Source organism: Rosa chinensis, chromosome 1, assembly GCF_002994745.2.
Source record: "Rosa chinensis cultivar Old Blush chromosome 1, RchiOBHm-V2, whole genome shotgun sequence".
Taxonomy (NCBI): domain Eukaryota; kingdom Viridiplantae; phylum Streptophyta; class Magnoliopsida; order Rosales; family Rosaceae; genus Rosa; species Rosa chinensis.
In genome coordinates, this window is record NC_037088.1 from 52,530,956 (window position 1) to 52,545,853 (window position 14,898).

The window sequence follows — 14,898 nt, forward strand, 5'->3', positions numbered from 1 at the left end:
CAAAAGAGAGAGACTAAGAGAGAAGAGGAGAGGAAAAGAAAGAAGAAATATAATTAGGATCAAAAAGAAAAGAGAAAGGAGAAACATGAGAGAGATATCTGAAGTGAAGAAGGAAGGAAGAATTAGCAGGATTAGTTCAATAGATATTCTGATGGGATTCAAAGGTGAACTCAATCCTATAAGCTATTCCAATTGTTATTCTTCTTATTATGTTTAGCTTAGCTCTTATCTAAATTAGTTTAAGCTTCTACATAGTTAGTAACCGAAATGATTTTCAAACAGAATGTAAGCATAAAAACAAATTAATCAAGATGATTAAAGAACTAGTTCCATAAGAATGGGTGTCCTGAGTAATTCTTAGGTTGTTGTTTGGGTTAGAATTCTTATTTTGTCTAACAACAAGAGGTTACAGTGATCAAAGAACCTGTGTGCATCAGCTTAACAACCTTAGACTGAGCTTAGGTTGTGAACATTGGAGAAAGCTAGCAGAACAAGTTTCTGCATTATAACCATTTTGTTAAATTTAAGCAACCATATCTTTTGATCTAGACCTTCATTTTAGAAACTATTTTAATGTCTTGAAAGCTTATAATGTAAGCTTGATATCTGTATAGTTTCGTACAATTTCATTAAAGATTCATTAGTTAAGTTTGAGGCTGAAAACAGAGGTCTGCATTTTGTAAATCAGTTTTTCTGAGTTTTTGACCCAGTTGTATTTTTATTGAAAACTGTACATTTTGGGTGGGTATTTGAAGTTGGCGTCTCCATAAAAGTTTCAGTAGACATCTTAAAGATCATTTCAGAATTAAAATCTCATGAAAAGGAGTTTTTCTAGAGCAAGTTATGATTTTTCGAAGTTGAGGGTTTGCATCAGGAAACTCTTCAATTGTCACTATGTTTCTGTTTGTTTCATTTGATTTCAATACTTTCCTTTATTCGAACTTGTTCACAAACTGAACGTAGGCATTCTTAACTTTCCAACAAAACTTATGACACCACTTTCAGACTTTATTTCAGATAGTTATGTCATTGTGAAATTGGCTAGCCATATCTGCTTTTCGTCATAACAAATCTGCAAGACATTTTGGTTGGTTAGTTAGAACTCCAAATGAAATCTAAATGGCTTGAGATTTTAGGTAACATTTTCTTAAGACATAAGCTCGATATTGAAGTATGTTCTTAAGCCAGAATCATAACTTTGTATTTAAAATAAATTATGTGCTTATGCATAGGAAATGTGAATTGTACTTGGATATTTATTTTTTATGCAGGAACATGTATCTATACAATAGGGGGATCTGGGGAACCTCTACTCAACTGTATTGTATGCATATATGTTGCCTGACATGTTTGTTATGGAATGAATGAATATTTGATGCAATTACATTGCGAAGTATATACTATCAATTGATGCATCATCCATTGAGTACATAAGAAGTATAAGGGTGGCGATGGTGATATGTGTAATGTTATCAATATAAGAAAGTTTGAAATTTATTTTTTGCATAGTTGAGTCCATAACCTCAGCAAGTACTAGATCCCAAGTATGCCCATTGTTAATGCGCAATTAGTATAGGATTGAAAGGGTAATTCGGGACTGGCGAAAGGGGCATGGACAAGATGACTAGAAAAAGAGGGCTAGGGGGATTGATTTTGGGTGGGGTTTAGTTCATATAGTTGAGTATTCTGAATCACCTTCGTGGTAAAATATATGGTATGGGATATGTAGGCTCAGTTTATTCTGCTATGTGAATTAACGGGAATAGAACATGCATTCATGCATACTATATGATGATTGTGTGGTTATCGTTGTTTGAAGAGGAATAGCTCCCTACTGAGCCGCAAATTGAGCTCACCCCTTAACATCTTGCAGGTTATTAAACACAAGAACTATGAAGATTAGTGATCGAAACCAATTAGAGTTAGTTGGAGTTTTGCATATGTAAGATCATTATTCCGGAAGTGAGTACTTTTAGCAATCTTGAGTTGGATTTATCCTTATATCGAAATGAAAAGTCAATTCCATTAACAAAGTGTCGATTTTATTTTCTATTCATTTATTTTTATTTTTACTCACACCTCGGATTTCGAGAAAATATTTAAAAAAAATTGACCCTGGTTCGGGGTGTGACAAAAAGACAAAACTTAAAATACTAAAAAAAGAAACATGGAGCGTAGATTATAAAATAAGTGTGTGAATTTCACTCCCCTTCTTCAATTGGCCTAACCCAACAATTTATCATGAAGGAGGTCATTAAAATGGTTTGTTGACACGAGCAATTCTAAAGAAAGGTTTCAGGAGCCTTCAATCCAAAAGGGTATATGTAGGTGAGATTGGCTTAGGGTGACCAAACTTTATACAAAGCTCACCATAAGTGTAAAATAATTACTTGGTATTTGCTTTCAAGTGTAGAAAACTGATTAAATAGAGAGTTTTGTTGTAAATAGTTATGGCTAATATCATGTAAATAGATGGAGAGTCATATATGTCTTTCACTATAGATTAGTGATTGATAGGATTGTGAATAGGAGTAATTGACGTTGCTATTAAACGTTGCCTATTTGTATACATCATGTACTCCTATATAAACCCCCTCATGGTGAGATGAATAGATAAACTCTATCTCCATGCGTCCAAACTCTCTCTCTTTTTCTTAAACACTTTTGCTTTCATTTTACAACATGTTATCAGCACGATACCCTAACTCAAGTTTCAGCCAGGAAAAAAAAAACCCCCTGCCGCAGCCTCCCTGCAGCCCCCACTGCCCCTGCAGCATCGTCACACGCCTGCTGCCCCTGCAGCACGCTAGTTTCATGTGCAGATCAGCCTGTTTGTACACCCCGAAACCTCTTGATCGGGACCTCAGATCAAAATATTTCCTTCATCAAAGTTGTTCGTCTCTGCCTCTTCTATCTGCACTCCAAATTTCAGCCCTATTGGAGTCGTTTTGAGACCTGTACACCATTCGAAGTGGGAGTTATCCAGAAGAGGTGAATAGCTTTTGGATTGGCTGAGAAGACAACCTTCTCAGTTCTGCACACATAAGCTGAAGATTCATCCGTCCTTCATCAAGTAATGTTTTCCAAAATCTAATTTTATATTCATGCTTATTGAGCCTATTGATTGAACATGAAAAATCCTCCATGATACATGAACCCTAAATTCTGATTGTTTTATTTGGAATATATATATCTGTTCATGTTTTGGATTGTTTGATTGGAAAAGAAAAAAATTAGGATACTTTGGCTGTAGCTATTTCTAGCACTTGTTCCAGTAGCACCAATTCACAACTAGAGAGCATCAATCAATCATGCAAAAATAAAATCTGCTATTTCTGGGATTCGTACCCAGCCACAATGTGTACCAGCCCAGCATGTATTTAATATTAATACTGCCAGAAGCAGATTCAACTCCATTTAATTGGTGATTGATCAATTGATTCAATTCATGTTTTGGTTTTGATTGACATTTATCCAAAACAATTGCCATAATAATTTCACAATGTATCTTTTATTACTACATTTTAATATTGTATATTACGCGAATTATGAGCTTAATTTTTGGTTTCACAAATTTGAATTATGCCATTATAATTCCTTATGCTAGTATTATGGGCTAAATTATTACGTGATTATTACATAAACATTATGCCAGAAGCATTTGCCCAATTTATTTATATGAAATGCCAGAAGCATTAATAGGATTTGAACCCATTTCCTTTGGTACATAACCGCTGCATTAATTTATTTATGTTACGATTTAATAACATATATTGAATTTGATTATGTTATAATTGTGAATATTAAATGAGGCTGAGTCAGAAGCTCAAAATCAAGCCCAAAGTCACAACAACAAATTCGAGCCAAAAGCTCAGGCCTAAGCTACAAGGCCAGAACAGAAGTTCGCCACGTGTTGCCATGACAAAAGTTATGAATCTTCTCAAACTAGGCTTATCCAGTTGGATGCGATGTCTAGGCAAAGTTCAGATGAGGCCGTATACTTAAGTGAACCTCGCTCCACCTAAACCTCATCTTTCCTTACCTGGTCGTATTCAATTGGAGTTACCAAAAAGGGTTGAGTAATAGCTTTTCATTCCTTGGCAGACCAGCTTGAGCCCAGCAGGCCCACTCTCCCTCTGCGGGACCTAGCAACCCAGCAGGCCTCACACACCATTTAAATTACGCATGAAAGGCCGGGTCACAAGCCCGCAAACTAAGCCCGATAGGTTTCACTATCAGGCCCACTCCTTTGGTCCAGCAGAATCAAATAAAAGGAAAAATTATTTGTTATTGTAAATAGATTCACCATATTTAATATGTGTAATTAATTGCTAGAAGCATTTATTCACATAATTGTGTGATAATTAATATGTTATTTTACTAGCACGCAATTAATATCTCAATTGATTTGTGATTTTTATTTTTCCAATTTGTGAGATTATTTCAATTTGCTCAATTCAATATTATTGTGTTACTTGTCTAAATTTTCGCACTAGAATATATGTGTAGAAAATGTAGGTACCCAATGAACTAGAAGTTCATAAATGAACCAGCAGTTCATACGTAAATCGAACTTGTAGTTTCGATAATGCCGTTTAAGAAACTTGAAGTTTCCTTTCATAAATTCACCACACATGATAAAACCAGTAGATTTTACATGTCTATCCGATTTTTCATACCATGTTATAGAACCTGAAGTTCTCATTGCTTGCTTATGGATGATATTACCCAAAGCACTAATATTATTTGTTCCTTTCCTGTAATAAATGTCAAATCTCAACATGTTTGACTTTGTTGCTTTGGAGGTCTCCAGAAGAAACTATCTAAAGTGAACTCAAGATGTGAAAATTCATCTGACTGCAAAGAATATGAGATCAACAATCAATGCTAACAATGTCATCATTGAGGCTTTTAATATGAGTGCCATAAGTTTCAAAGGAAACATATGGAGAAAACACTCCAAGTTGAGTATCCGATGAAGAGGATACACAGACTCTTTGGGTCGCTCTAGAAGAGCACTTTCACCATCAAATGACCATTTTCTTGCTTGAAGCAAGACATGATTGACAGAACGAAATTAGCCCATATGACTGTCTGCCACTTGGCCAAAGCCCAAGAGGCCATGTAATCAGGCTCCACGTGGCCAAGGCCCACGTGGTAGGAACCATGATGTCATAACTCAGCAAGCCCGAGTTGAAAGGAACACTGGTCCGGCCCGTTGCCACCAAAATCAGCATGATCTTTGTTATCAATGTGGAGGAATTGACTGCTGGTCCCGCACCTGTTGTGCGATAGCCTAAGCAGTAGATGAGTATTACGTCGGTCGCGAAACTCGAAATACCAACTTATTAAAGGGTCATTTTCTATTGATTCCACACTAGAGATCACGGATTTTAAGGCAGTTACTGAACATACCGAGGATTAGAACTCGAAGACATGGTTATAATTGGCCCCTTGTGCCATATCTATTTCATCTTAATGAATGAAATATCTTCGATTTTGGTGATTTATGTTTTCAATTATTTTGGATTATAGAAATGTGGTTATGTTCGAATATATTTAATTCAATAAACTTATTCATACATGTGATCCATTGAATTAAATAAATGAATAGGCATATTCTGTGGGGACGTTTGTTGTCTGGTTAAAAGTGCTATTACGCACACCATACTCCTAGATCGGAGATATTTTTCAAACTTATTATCTATTCAAACCTCTGTGACAACCGTATCAGTCCAATCCAACCTGATAGAGGGTTATGGCAAAACCCACTATATGTTGTCCAATGGTACTGAACCTACCATTAATGAGACCTTATAATCTTCACGTTCCAGAATAACGTTATTGAGTATTAAGGATATTCGAACCAACAGTTATCACGCTGAAACTACTGAGATAAATGAGTGTAATATCTTTGCATAACCTCCAAAGTGTGTGGCCAGAAGCGTACATTGGAGAAATTGGAATCTGTTAGCTAGAAGTAACTAATTCAAGCAACTACTTGCTATGGCATGACCGTTTGGGACACCCAGGTCAAAGTATGATGCATCGTATCCTCAATTCATCGCAGGTGCATCCCCTTCTGAATAAGGGTCTTGTATATAATGACACGCTATGCCAAACTCGTTAAGAATATTTAATACTAGACCATCATATGCAAAGACTAGTACATACACCACCATTTTTCTGCACAGAATGCAAGGAAAATTTGTGGACATATCCAACCACCATGTGGACCAGTTAAATATTAATGGTTTTGGTTGATGTATCGACAAAGTGATCACATGTTACACTATTGTCTGCAAGAAAACGCTACTTTTGCTAAACTCTCACCCAGATCATGAAATTGAGGGTTCACCACTCGGATTATCCCATAAAGTCTATAAGACTTGATAATATCGGAGAGTTTACATCGAAGTCTTTCGATGATTATTGCATATCCCTTGGGATTGATGCTGAACATATAGTTCCCTATGTTCACACCCAAGATGGTCTCGCAAATAGAATCTTGGTCATGCGCACCAAGCTTCTAGTTTTTGCGTGGGGCTATGCAATCTTGCATGCAGCTGTGTTGGTCCCGTTGAGGCCCATTGCTACCCAACCTTACTCCGCGTTACAGCTGGTGACTGGGTACGAACCTGATGTTTCGCACTTACGCGCATTTGGGTATGCAGTCCGCGTGCCAATTGTGCCGTCACAACGTACAAAATTGGGTCCTCAACAAAGGATGGGCGTGTATGTCAATTATGAATCCCATCCATTATGTGCTCTTTAGAGCCCTTAATAGACGATCTCTTTACCGCTAGATTTACGGATTGTTACTTTGATGAGACAATCTTCCCGCCGTTAGGGGGAGATAAGAAAGTCACCGTTCCTGATGAACAGCGTGAACTAACATGAAATGTCCCCACTATGTTTCATCATGATCTTCGAACCACACGAAAGTACTGAAGTGCGGACAATTCTAGATCTATAGAGTATAGAATACAATATGCCAGACAGTTTCTCTGATCTAGCTAAAGTGACGAGATCATATATACCTGCTGCAAATGTGCCTGCAAGGATAGACGTCCATGTAGGATGTGTCGTCCCAGATGGACGAGGTACGACCATGGCGGCTAACTCGTCATATGTCCCTGCCCAGAAGTGAGGTAGACCATCAGGTTCGAAGGATTCTTATCCCCAGAAGAGGGTAAACTTGGCACAAACGAATCCTCTTAACATCGCAATCTTAAACCTATCCATCTCATGAGATAAATCTGGATTATGGGTCTGTCCTAGAAGAGACGATGTTGGGGGACGCTCCAACATTTGAACCCACTCCCGAGATTAGAGAAACTCGGTAAATTTAGTAAGATTTGGAATCGGGTTGAGATTATCATCGATGATATATTAGTATTTACGGTGGCCACTGAATCTATAATATGCGATGACCTCAAACCTTGCTTTGTTGATCAATATCAATGAAGACATGCGCGACTGGCTAAAAAGGAAATAAGCAATCCAGGACGAATTAGATTCCTTGACAAAGAGAAAGGTGTTTGGACCTGTTGTTCCTACATCTCCCCATGTTAAACCCGTAGAATTTAAATGGCTATTTGTAAGGAAGCATAATGAGAAAAACGAGATTGTGATACACAAGGCTCGTCTAGTGGCGCACGAATTTTCTCAACGCCCTGTGATTGATTACGAGGAGGCGTATTCTCCCGTAATGGACGTCATAACGTTCTGCTACCTTATCAGTTTGTTAGTTTCTGAAAAACTGAATATGCAGCGTATAAATGTGGTCACAGCTTATTTCTATGGGGATCACAATACAGAGATATACATGAAAGTTCCTGAAGGACTTATGATACCCGATGCAAATAGTTCTAGACCACGGAACACGCTCTCCATTAGTTTTGAGGCGTTTACTTTATAGATTGAAAAAATCTAGACAGAGGTGGTATAACTGTCTAAATGAATATTTGATCGGGATGGGACATGTGAATAATAAACTATGCCCTTGCGTGTTTATTAAGGAAACAAGTTCCGGGTTTGCAATTGTGCGGTTTATGTCAAAGACATGAACTTGATTGATATTCCTGAAGAAATCAAGGAAACCGCAAAGCACCTGAAGTCGGAATTGAGATGAAAGGCCTTGGGAAAACAAATTATTGTCTCGACCTGAAGCCCGAGGACAAGTGCATATGAAATTTTGGTCCATCAACCAAATTACATCTAGAAGATGTTAAGACGCTTTAATGAGGATAAAAGCAAGCACACCCATGGTCGTCCGAAGTCTAGAGAGAACCGTATCGTCCTGCAGATGATAACGAAGAGATATTGGTGCCAGAAGTCTCATATCTAAGTACAATAGGCGCATTATTGTACTTGGCTCAATGCCCTAGACAGGACATCCCATTCGATGTGAACTTGTTAGCTAGATATAGCTCTGCGCCAACACGCCGCCACTGGAATGGCATAAAAGACATTTTTCACTACCTCAGAGGTACGACCGATATGGGCTTATTCTATCCTTATGCATCAAGAAATGGATCAAACCCCCTTGATCCTCAGAATGATGCTCGCCTTGTTGGATATGCTGATGCAGGCTATCTATCAGACCCGCACAAGGCGCGTTCCCAAACTGGTTATGTCTTTACCATTAGGAATACTGCAATTTCTTGGAGGTCTACAAAACAGACTCTTATTGCTACCTCTTAGAATCATGCTGAGATTCTAGCTCTTCACGAAGCAGTACGTGAATGTATATGGTTGAGAGCCATCACAAAGCATGTTCGAAGCACATGTGGACTATATTCCACTACTGATGAACCAACCACTATCCACGAAGATAATGCTGCTTGTATTGAGCAAATGAAGACGAGTTTCATTAAATGAGACAACACCAAACATATTGCACCGAAGTTCTTCTTCAATCAGCAACAACAGGAGCATCAGAAGATTGAAGTCAAACAGATTTGATCTTAAGACAATCGTGCAGACCTCTTTACCAAGTCACTACCAAAGTCTACATTTCAGAAGAATGTTCAAGGTATTGGTCTACGTAAACTATCTGAATTACCTAACATGTAATTTTCAGGGGGAGTCGAAATCAGGGGGATTATCCTGAAGCATACCCACTTGACCATCGTGTACTCTTTTCGTCCTTCGTCCATGGTTATTTTTGTCCCACTGACATGGCAAGGTTTTGACTAGGCACATCTTTGGCATGGTCACCCCACTTACTGCATCCTAAAAATGCTTTGATTTGACATATATGCATTTACTCATCTTTTCCCTTCGACTTCGGGTTTCTCCCACTGGGTTTATCGGGCAAGGTTTTGGTGTAGCAACTCTAATGCATACCTCTCGTAGACATACTATCTACTTATGATGCTGATAAGAAGACTTCACCTATCTCTATTGTGATACGACTACTCCACATTCACGCGCGTTGTGCTCTTTTTCTCCTTCGACCAAGGTTGTTTTTCTCCCACAGGGTTTTTATTACTTGGCAAGGTTTTTGACGAGGCAACTTAGAAGCGCTCAGCCTAGGCAACACTATTGACATGAAATATCCAAGGGGAGTGTTGTAAATAGTTATGGCTAATATCATGTAAATAGATGGAGAGTCATATATGTCTTTCACTATAGATTAGTGATTGATAGGATTGTGAATAGGAGTAATTGACGTTGCTATTAAACGTTGCCTATTTGTATACATCATGTACTCCTATATAAACCTCCTCATGGTGAGATGAATAGATACACTCTATCTCCATGCGTCCAAACTGTCTCTTTTTCTGATACACTTTTGCTTTCATTTTACAACAAGTTTTATTATAACTTCTGAATTTTACACCCATATATATATATAAAAAGTAAAAGCTCAATATATATATATATATATATATATATATATATATAAAGTAAAAGCTCAATCATCATTAAGAGTAAAAGAAGTTTTGGTCCAAATAATGAATTCTAGGCAGAGCTCCTGCTCTTTCTCCAGTACGGCGCCATTCTTGGTGCTATTTTTAGGCTTGATTTCTCCTTTTAGATTATTCTCCATCATTAGGTCAATCCCTCAGCCGGATTTTGAAGGTTTTTGACAAATGGTATTGCGATACTCGGGGATACACACTGAAGGATTGGATTGCTTATACTCGGTTTGCTATTGACTGTGGCTCTGTCATTGTCACGATCGGTGTGGAGGCTAGGGACTTTTTCCCGCAACTTCTTCCTTGGTTGGTGGTTTGCTTATTGACCATTCCTGGGAGATTGTGATTGTGGCAATGGTTGGCAGCAAGGTAAGGGAAGGTGCTGCAAGCATTGGTGATGGTGGTAGCAACTGGTTTGCTAGGGTGCTAGGGTTTTTTAATGGGTTAGAGCCTTCTAGATTTGTTGTATTGAATTAGGCTATGATTTGGGTCTCTTTAGGCCTAAACTATTGCCTAATTTAGGGTTTTATTTTTGTAGCCTAGCTGCCATCGCTAGTCGTGAGAGTATTTGGATCATCATCTAGTGGTGGTGATCGGTGTGGAGCTACCATCGCTCTAGGATTTTTGAGTTGGGACGTCATAGATAAGGGTTTGCTCGTAGTGTTTCTAGCTAGTGATATGGGATGTCTTCCGATGGCACCACATTTATTGGGTGGCATCGACAACAATAGTTTGAGTGCCACCGATGCTCTTGATGCGGCCTGGGTTGACCGAGTTGTTGGCGGAACAAATGGTGGTTTGCATTTCTTGGACTTGTTAGGTTTTATTTCTTTATTTTGTTTTGGCCTTCGTCCTTTTTTACAAAAGGATGATAAGGTTCTTTTTCCTTTTAAGTGTGAAGAAATTGCAAAGAAGCTAGTAGCTCTGATGTACATTTCATTCTCTTTGGGGTTCTAATTTTCTTTGTTCTAAGCGCAATCCTAAAATGTAGGTGTGCTAGAAGTGTATTAGGTAATTTACTCTATGTAATGATTATTTCTAACGATCCTTAGGGATGTGTTGTTATTGTACTACTTACTAAATTGTATAATAGATACTTTTCAAGTCATAAAAAAATAATTATAAAAAAACTAATAAGTTTAAAAAAAAAATTTGAACTTTTGAGAAGAAAAAAAAATCAGGAAGCCAACTTGGACCAAACTAGAAATAGCTGCTAAAATTTGACTTAAAATACAATAATTTAAACATGGTGGTGGGTGGGTCAGAATAATACTAACAAAGTAACAATGGATCTGGATTCCAGATTCAGGCAACAAAATATGGGTCGGGTCACTATATAATATTGGAGGTAAGGAACACAAGTTCTAACCACTTAAGGGAGGAGCTCTGCTGTGCTGCTCATCATCTTCTTCTGTCATATGTAAGAAACTCAACTTCTCTCCATCATTTTTGGTTGTCCATGGATCAAATCTAGCTTCAAAGTTTCTGTCTTTTCATAACTTGGTATGGTTTTTGTTGGGTTTTCATGTGTTATTTGTTTGGTGTTGGTGGGGTTTGACTTTGAGATCACCAGACAGAGATGGCTTCAGATTCTAAAGTCTATCACTTTGATGAGGTGGCACAGCACAAGTACAAGAAAGATTGCTGGATTATAGTCTCTGGAAAGGTTGGTCTTTCTCTTTGATTTTCTTTCTATTGTTCATGTCTGTAATATTTGTGAATCTATTATCTGAATTGTGTTTCTGGGTTTATTTATGATTTATCTGTTGAAGGCTAAAGGCAAGCCTTCTGCTGCCACTTATTTGTTATGTGTGCTAAAAGAGAATTGCAAACGGCAAACCTAATTGAAAGAAATATGTCTTGGAATGGGAATTGCAAACGGCATACCTAAGAGATGAGTGATTTGGGTGTACCAAAAAATTTGAAGTTCCTTTACCGGTTGTTGAACTTGAAAATTATTTCCTAAACTCTTGGCAGACTAGTTAAAGTGGACAATTGTGATATCTGATGGAATGTGAGGCAATTGTTAGTTTGTTACACTGTATAGGCAATTATCTGAACCGCAGAACCATAATTGAAAGAAAAAAAAAAGAAAATGTATGGCTGCGTTGATATAATACTTATGATAGAAAAGCAACCAGGCTGCAGATTGCTTGGCCTAGTTTGGTCTAACCTTTCAGATGAGAATCTTGAACTAAGAAGTTTCTGCAAGAGATTTTTAGGTCATTGTTTGGGGAAGAATGAATATGCATTAGCCGTTGAGTTTCTGTAATCTTTCCAATAAATTTGTTTAACTAATCCATTCTTGCTGTTAAGAAGACAAGGATGTATAGCATGTAATATAATTAGTTTCGACTTGGGACTTCGTGTATGCCCTGTTTCTCTTCAACCACTGGTAATACATGTTCCCAGTAGTGAATCCTAACCTACATGGGACGTTTAATTTGTTTCCCAACTATATGATCAGTCTCGTTGTTGATAAGTTGATCAGTCACAACTGCAACAGATAGAGTAGTAAAGCTTCTCTCTGGTACATTAAATAATTCATTATATGTTCATCTCATCCATTTTTATAAATTGATCTACTCTACTTCATTTTATATCACTGCTTACTAGTATGTCTTGAATCACTTTCCCCAGGTTTATGATGTCACTCCTTTTCTGGAGGAACACCCTGGAGGTGATGAAGTCTTGCTATTAGCAGCTGGTAAGATCGTGAATTTCGCCACGACTTAATTTGTCTTTGTGACTGTTGTTTCTCTACTGGTTCTGGAGTCCCAAGAAATAAACAACATTTATGATGTGTGGTAATCAGAACTCTGTTTCAATGTCTTGCAGATAGGGATGCAACTGATGATTTCAATGATGTTGGCCACAGCGATTCTGCAAAGGAGATGATGGAAAAGTACTACGTAGGCGAGGTTGACACATCCACAATACCAGAGCAGCCAAATTACAAGCTGCCTGCACAAGCAACAGCTCCTCAAGCTGACCAATCTTCTGGATTTGTGGTAAAACTTCTACAGTTTCTGCTGCCCTTGTTGATCTTGGGGGCTGCATTTGCTCTGCAATACTACAGTAAAAAGAAGTAGTTCAGTTCTCCTTTCACACGGAACTTAATGTTATTTGAGACCAAGAATGTCTATCACTCAAGTGGTAATAATGGAGTTTTCCATTGGTACTGTACATTTTTAAATATCTTGTACTACCCGTTCATATATTTGTATGTGTGCTTGGAATCTATCGACTTGGGAATGCATATTGAAAAGATTTGCCTTTCAGCATATTGAAAAGATTTTTAAGCGTGCTTGAAAAGATTTCCTATATGTTTGCTCATATGGATTAATGGGTTAGGGTTTAGGGTCTTCACAACCAAATGGAAAACCATCAACTAGCAACTCAAGATATGAGTCGTGCATCTGTGGATGTGTGTAGGGCAGTCAATGGGTCGTGTCGGGTTGGGTTCGTGTCGGGTCAAGGTATTTATCGTGTTGCAAGATACAAACCCAAACCCAACCCATTTAATAATCGTGTCAAAAATTTAAACCCAAACCATTTATTAAACGGGTTACCCGTTTCCAACCCGCTTAACCCATTTAATAAATAGGTTGTGTTGTGTTTGACAAAATGACTCATTTAAGGGTTAACAATGCGACGCATTTAACTAAAAAAATGCATAAATTGATTAAATTCACTAAAAACTCTACAAGACGAAGAATATAAATAATTATATATAATTCATAAATAATTCAATCCAATAATTATAAGGAAAAATATTTCAAATTGTCTAATTCTATGATCAAATACTCCCAACGTCTAAAATTTCAGGATAAAATATAGCATAATCGGGTTATACGGGTTCACTTCGTGTTGGCGGGTTGACCCGTGGCCGACCCATTTATTAAATGGGTCATGGCGGGTTGACCCATGGCTGACCCGCTTTTTAATCGTGCGGGTTCAACCCTCTTTATTTCGTGCGGGTTTCGAGTCGTGTTATCGGGTCGTGTCGGAATTGACAGCCCTAGATGTGTGAAACTGTCAATCAGAGTAGATATAAAATCAGAAAGCGCGGAGGCAGTGTTGTTAGAACTTCTCCATATGTGGGTTCTTAACGTCACATTGCTTGGATTTTGTAAGGGTTACAAATTTGATCAGCTGATGCCTATAAACCCAGATTGATATTGGTCTTGTGATAACAAATGGGAGTTGGGCTTGGTGCACATCAGACCTTGAGCTCTAAGATTTGTGTAAGCCTTAATGACTCGAAATGGCACCAGCTAGGAGTTGAGCAACAGTTGGTGGTCTGGTGGATGACATTGTCCAAAATTGACTCAAATTAGGTGGTTTCATCTGTTTTCAACCTCGTGCATGCAACAATGTAGCTCATGTTCTTACAAAGTTTGCTTTGGTTGATCGTAACCTTAATCTTTGGTTAGAGGAAGGGCCGGAATGGCTAATGAAATGTATATCAGATGATCTATCTGTACCAATTTCCTCGGTTGATTGAATGAATGAATTTCATTTGATCAATAAAACAAAGGCCTATTTGTTGGGGACTCCATAATGAATAGGAAAATTGATGATTTAGCATAACCTTAAATGAATTTTCATACATTTGCCCCTGTGATAAGTGTATAGTTAAAGAGTAAGCGAAGGAAGATCAAAACCTCGCGTATGGATCTGTGATCTGTTCACAATATATTTTGATGTGCTTGATCTGAAGAGTGGATTGCTTGATGATGTTGGTTTTCAATCATAGCTGCATTAGGTTCTGTAAGGAAATTAATTTGTCATATCTTCAGTATTAATGCAGATTGTTATACAGATCGAGTTGTACAATAGCTGTATCTTTCCTTCTATGTAATCTAGGTAGAAAACAGGTTCCTGACTTGTAGGAACTGATTGTAATCATCCCTGTATAAAAGATACGTTTCTGTGTAAATGAGATTATCACTTCAGTCTATTGATTTCT

At 37.8% G+C, this 14,898-nt stretch overlaps 1 protein-coding gene across 1 annotated transcript; it reads left to right on the forward strand.

Annotated features, from left to right (window-relative positions):
• The first annotated feature begins 11,191 nt into the window (after positions 1-11,191).
• On the forward strand, positions 11,192-13,210 carry LOC112182528 (cytochrome b5). The gene is made up of 4 exons (XM_024321030.2): positions 11,192-11,346; positions 11,500-11,592; positions 12,567-12,633; positions 12,765-13,210. Exons 2-4 carry the CDS (start codon positions 11,506-11,508, stop codon positions 13,016-13,018), a joined length of 408 nt encoding a protein of 135 aa, XP_024176798.1. The 5' UTR covers positions 11,192-11,346; positions 11,500-11,505; the 3' UTR covers positions 13,019-13,210.
• Positions 13,211-14,898: the final 1,688 nt, after the last annotated feature.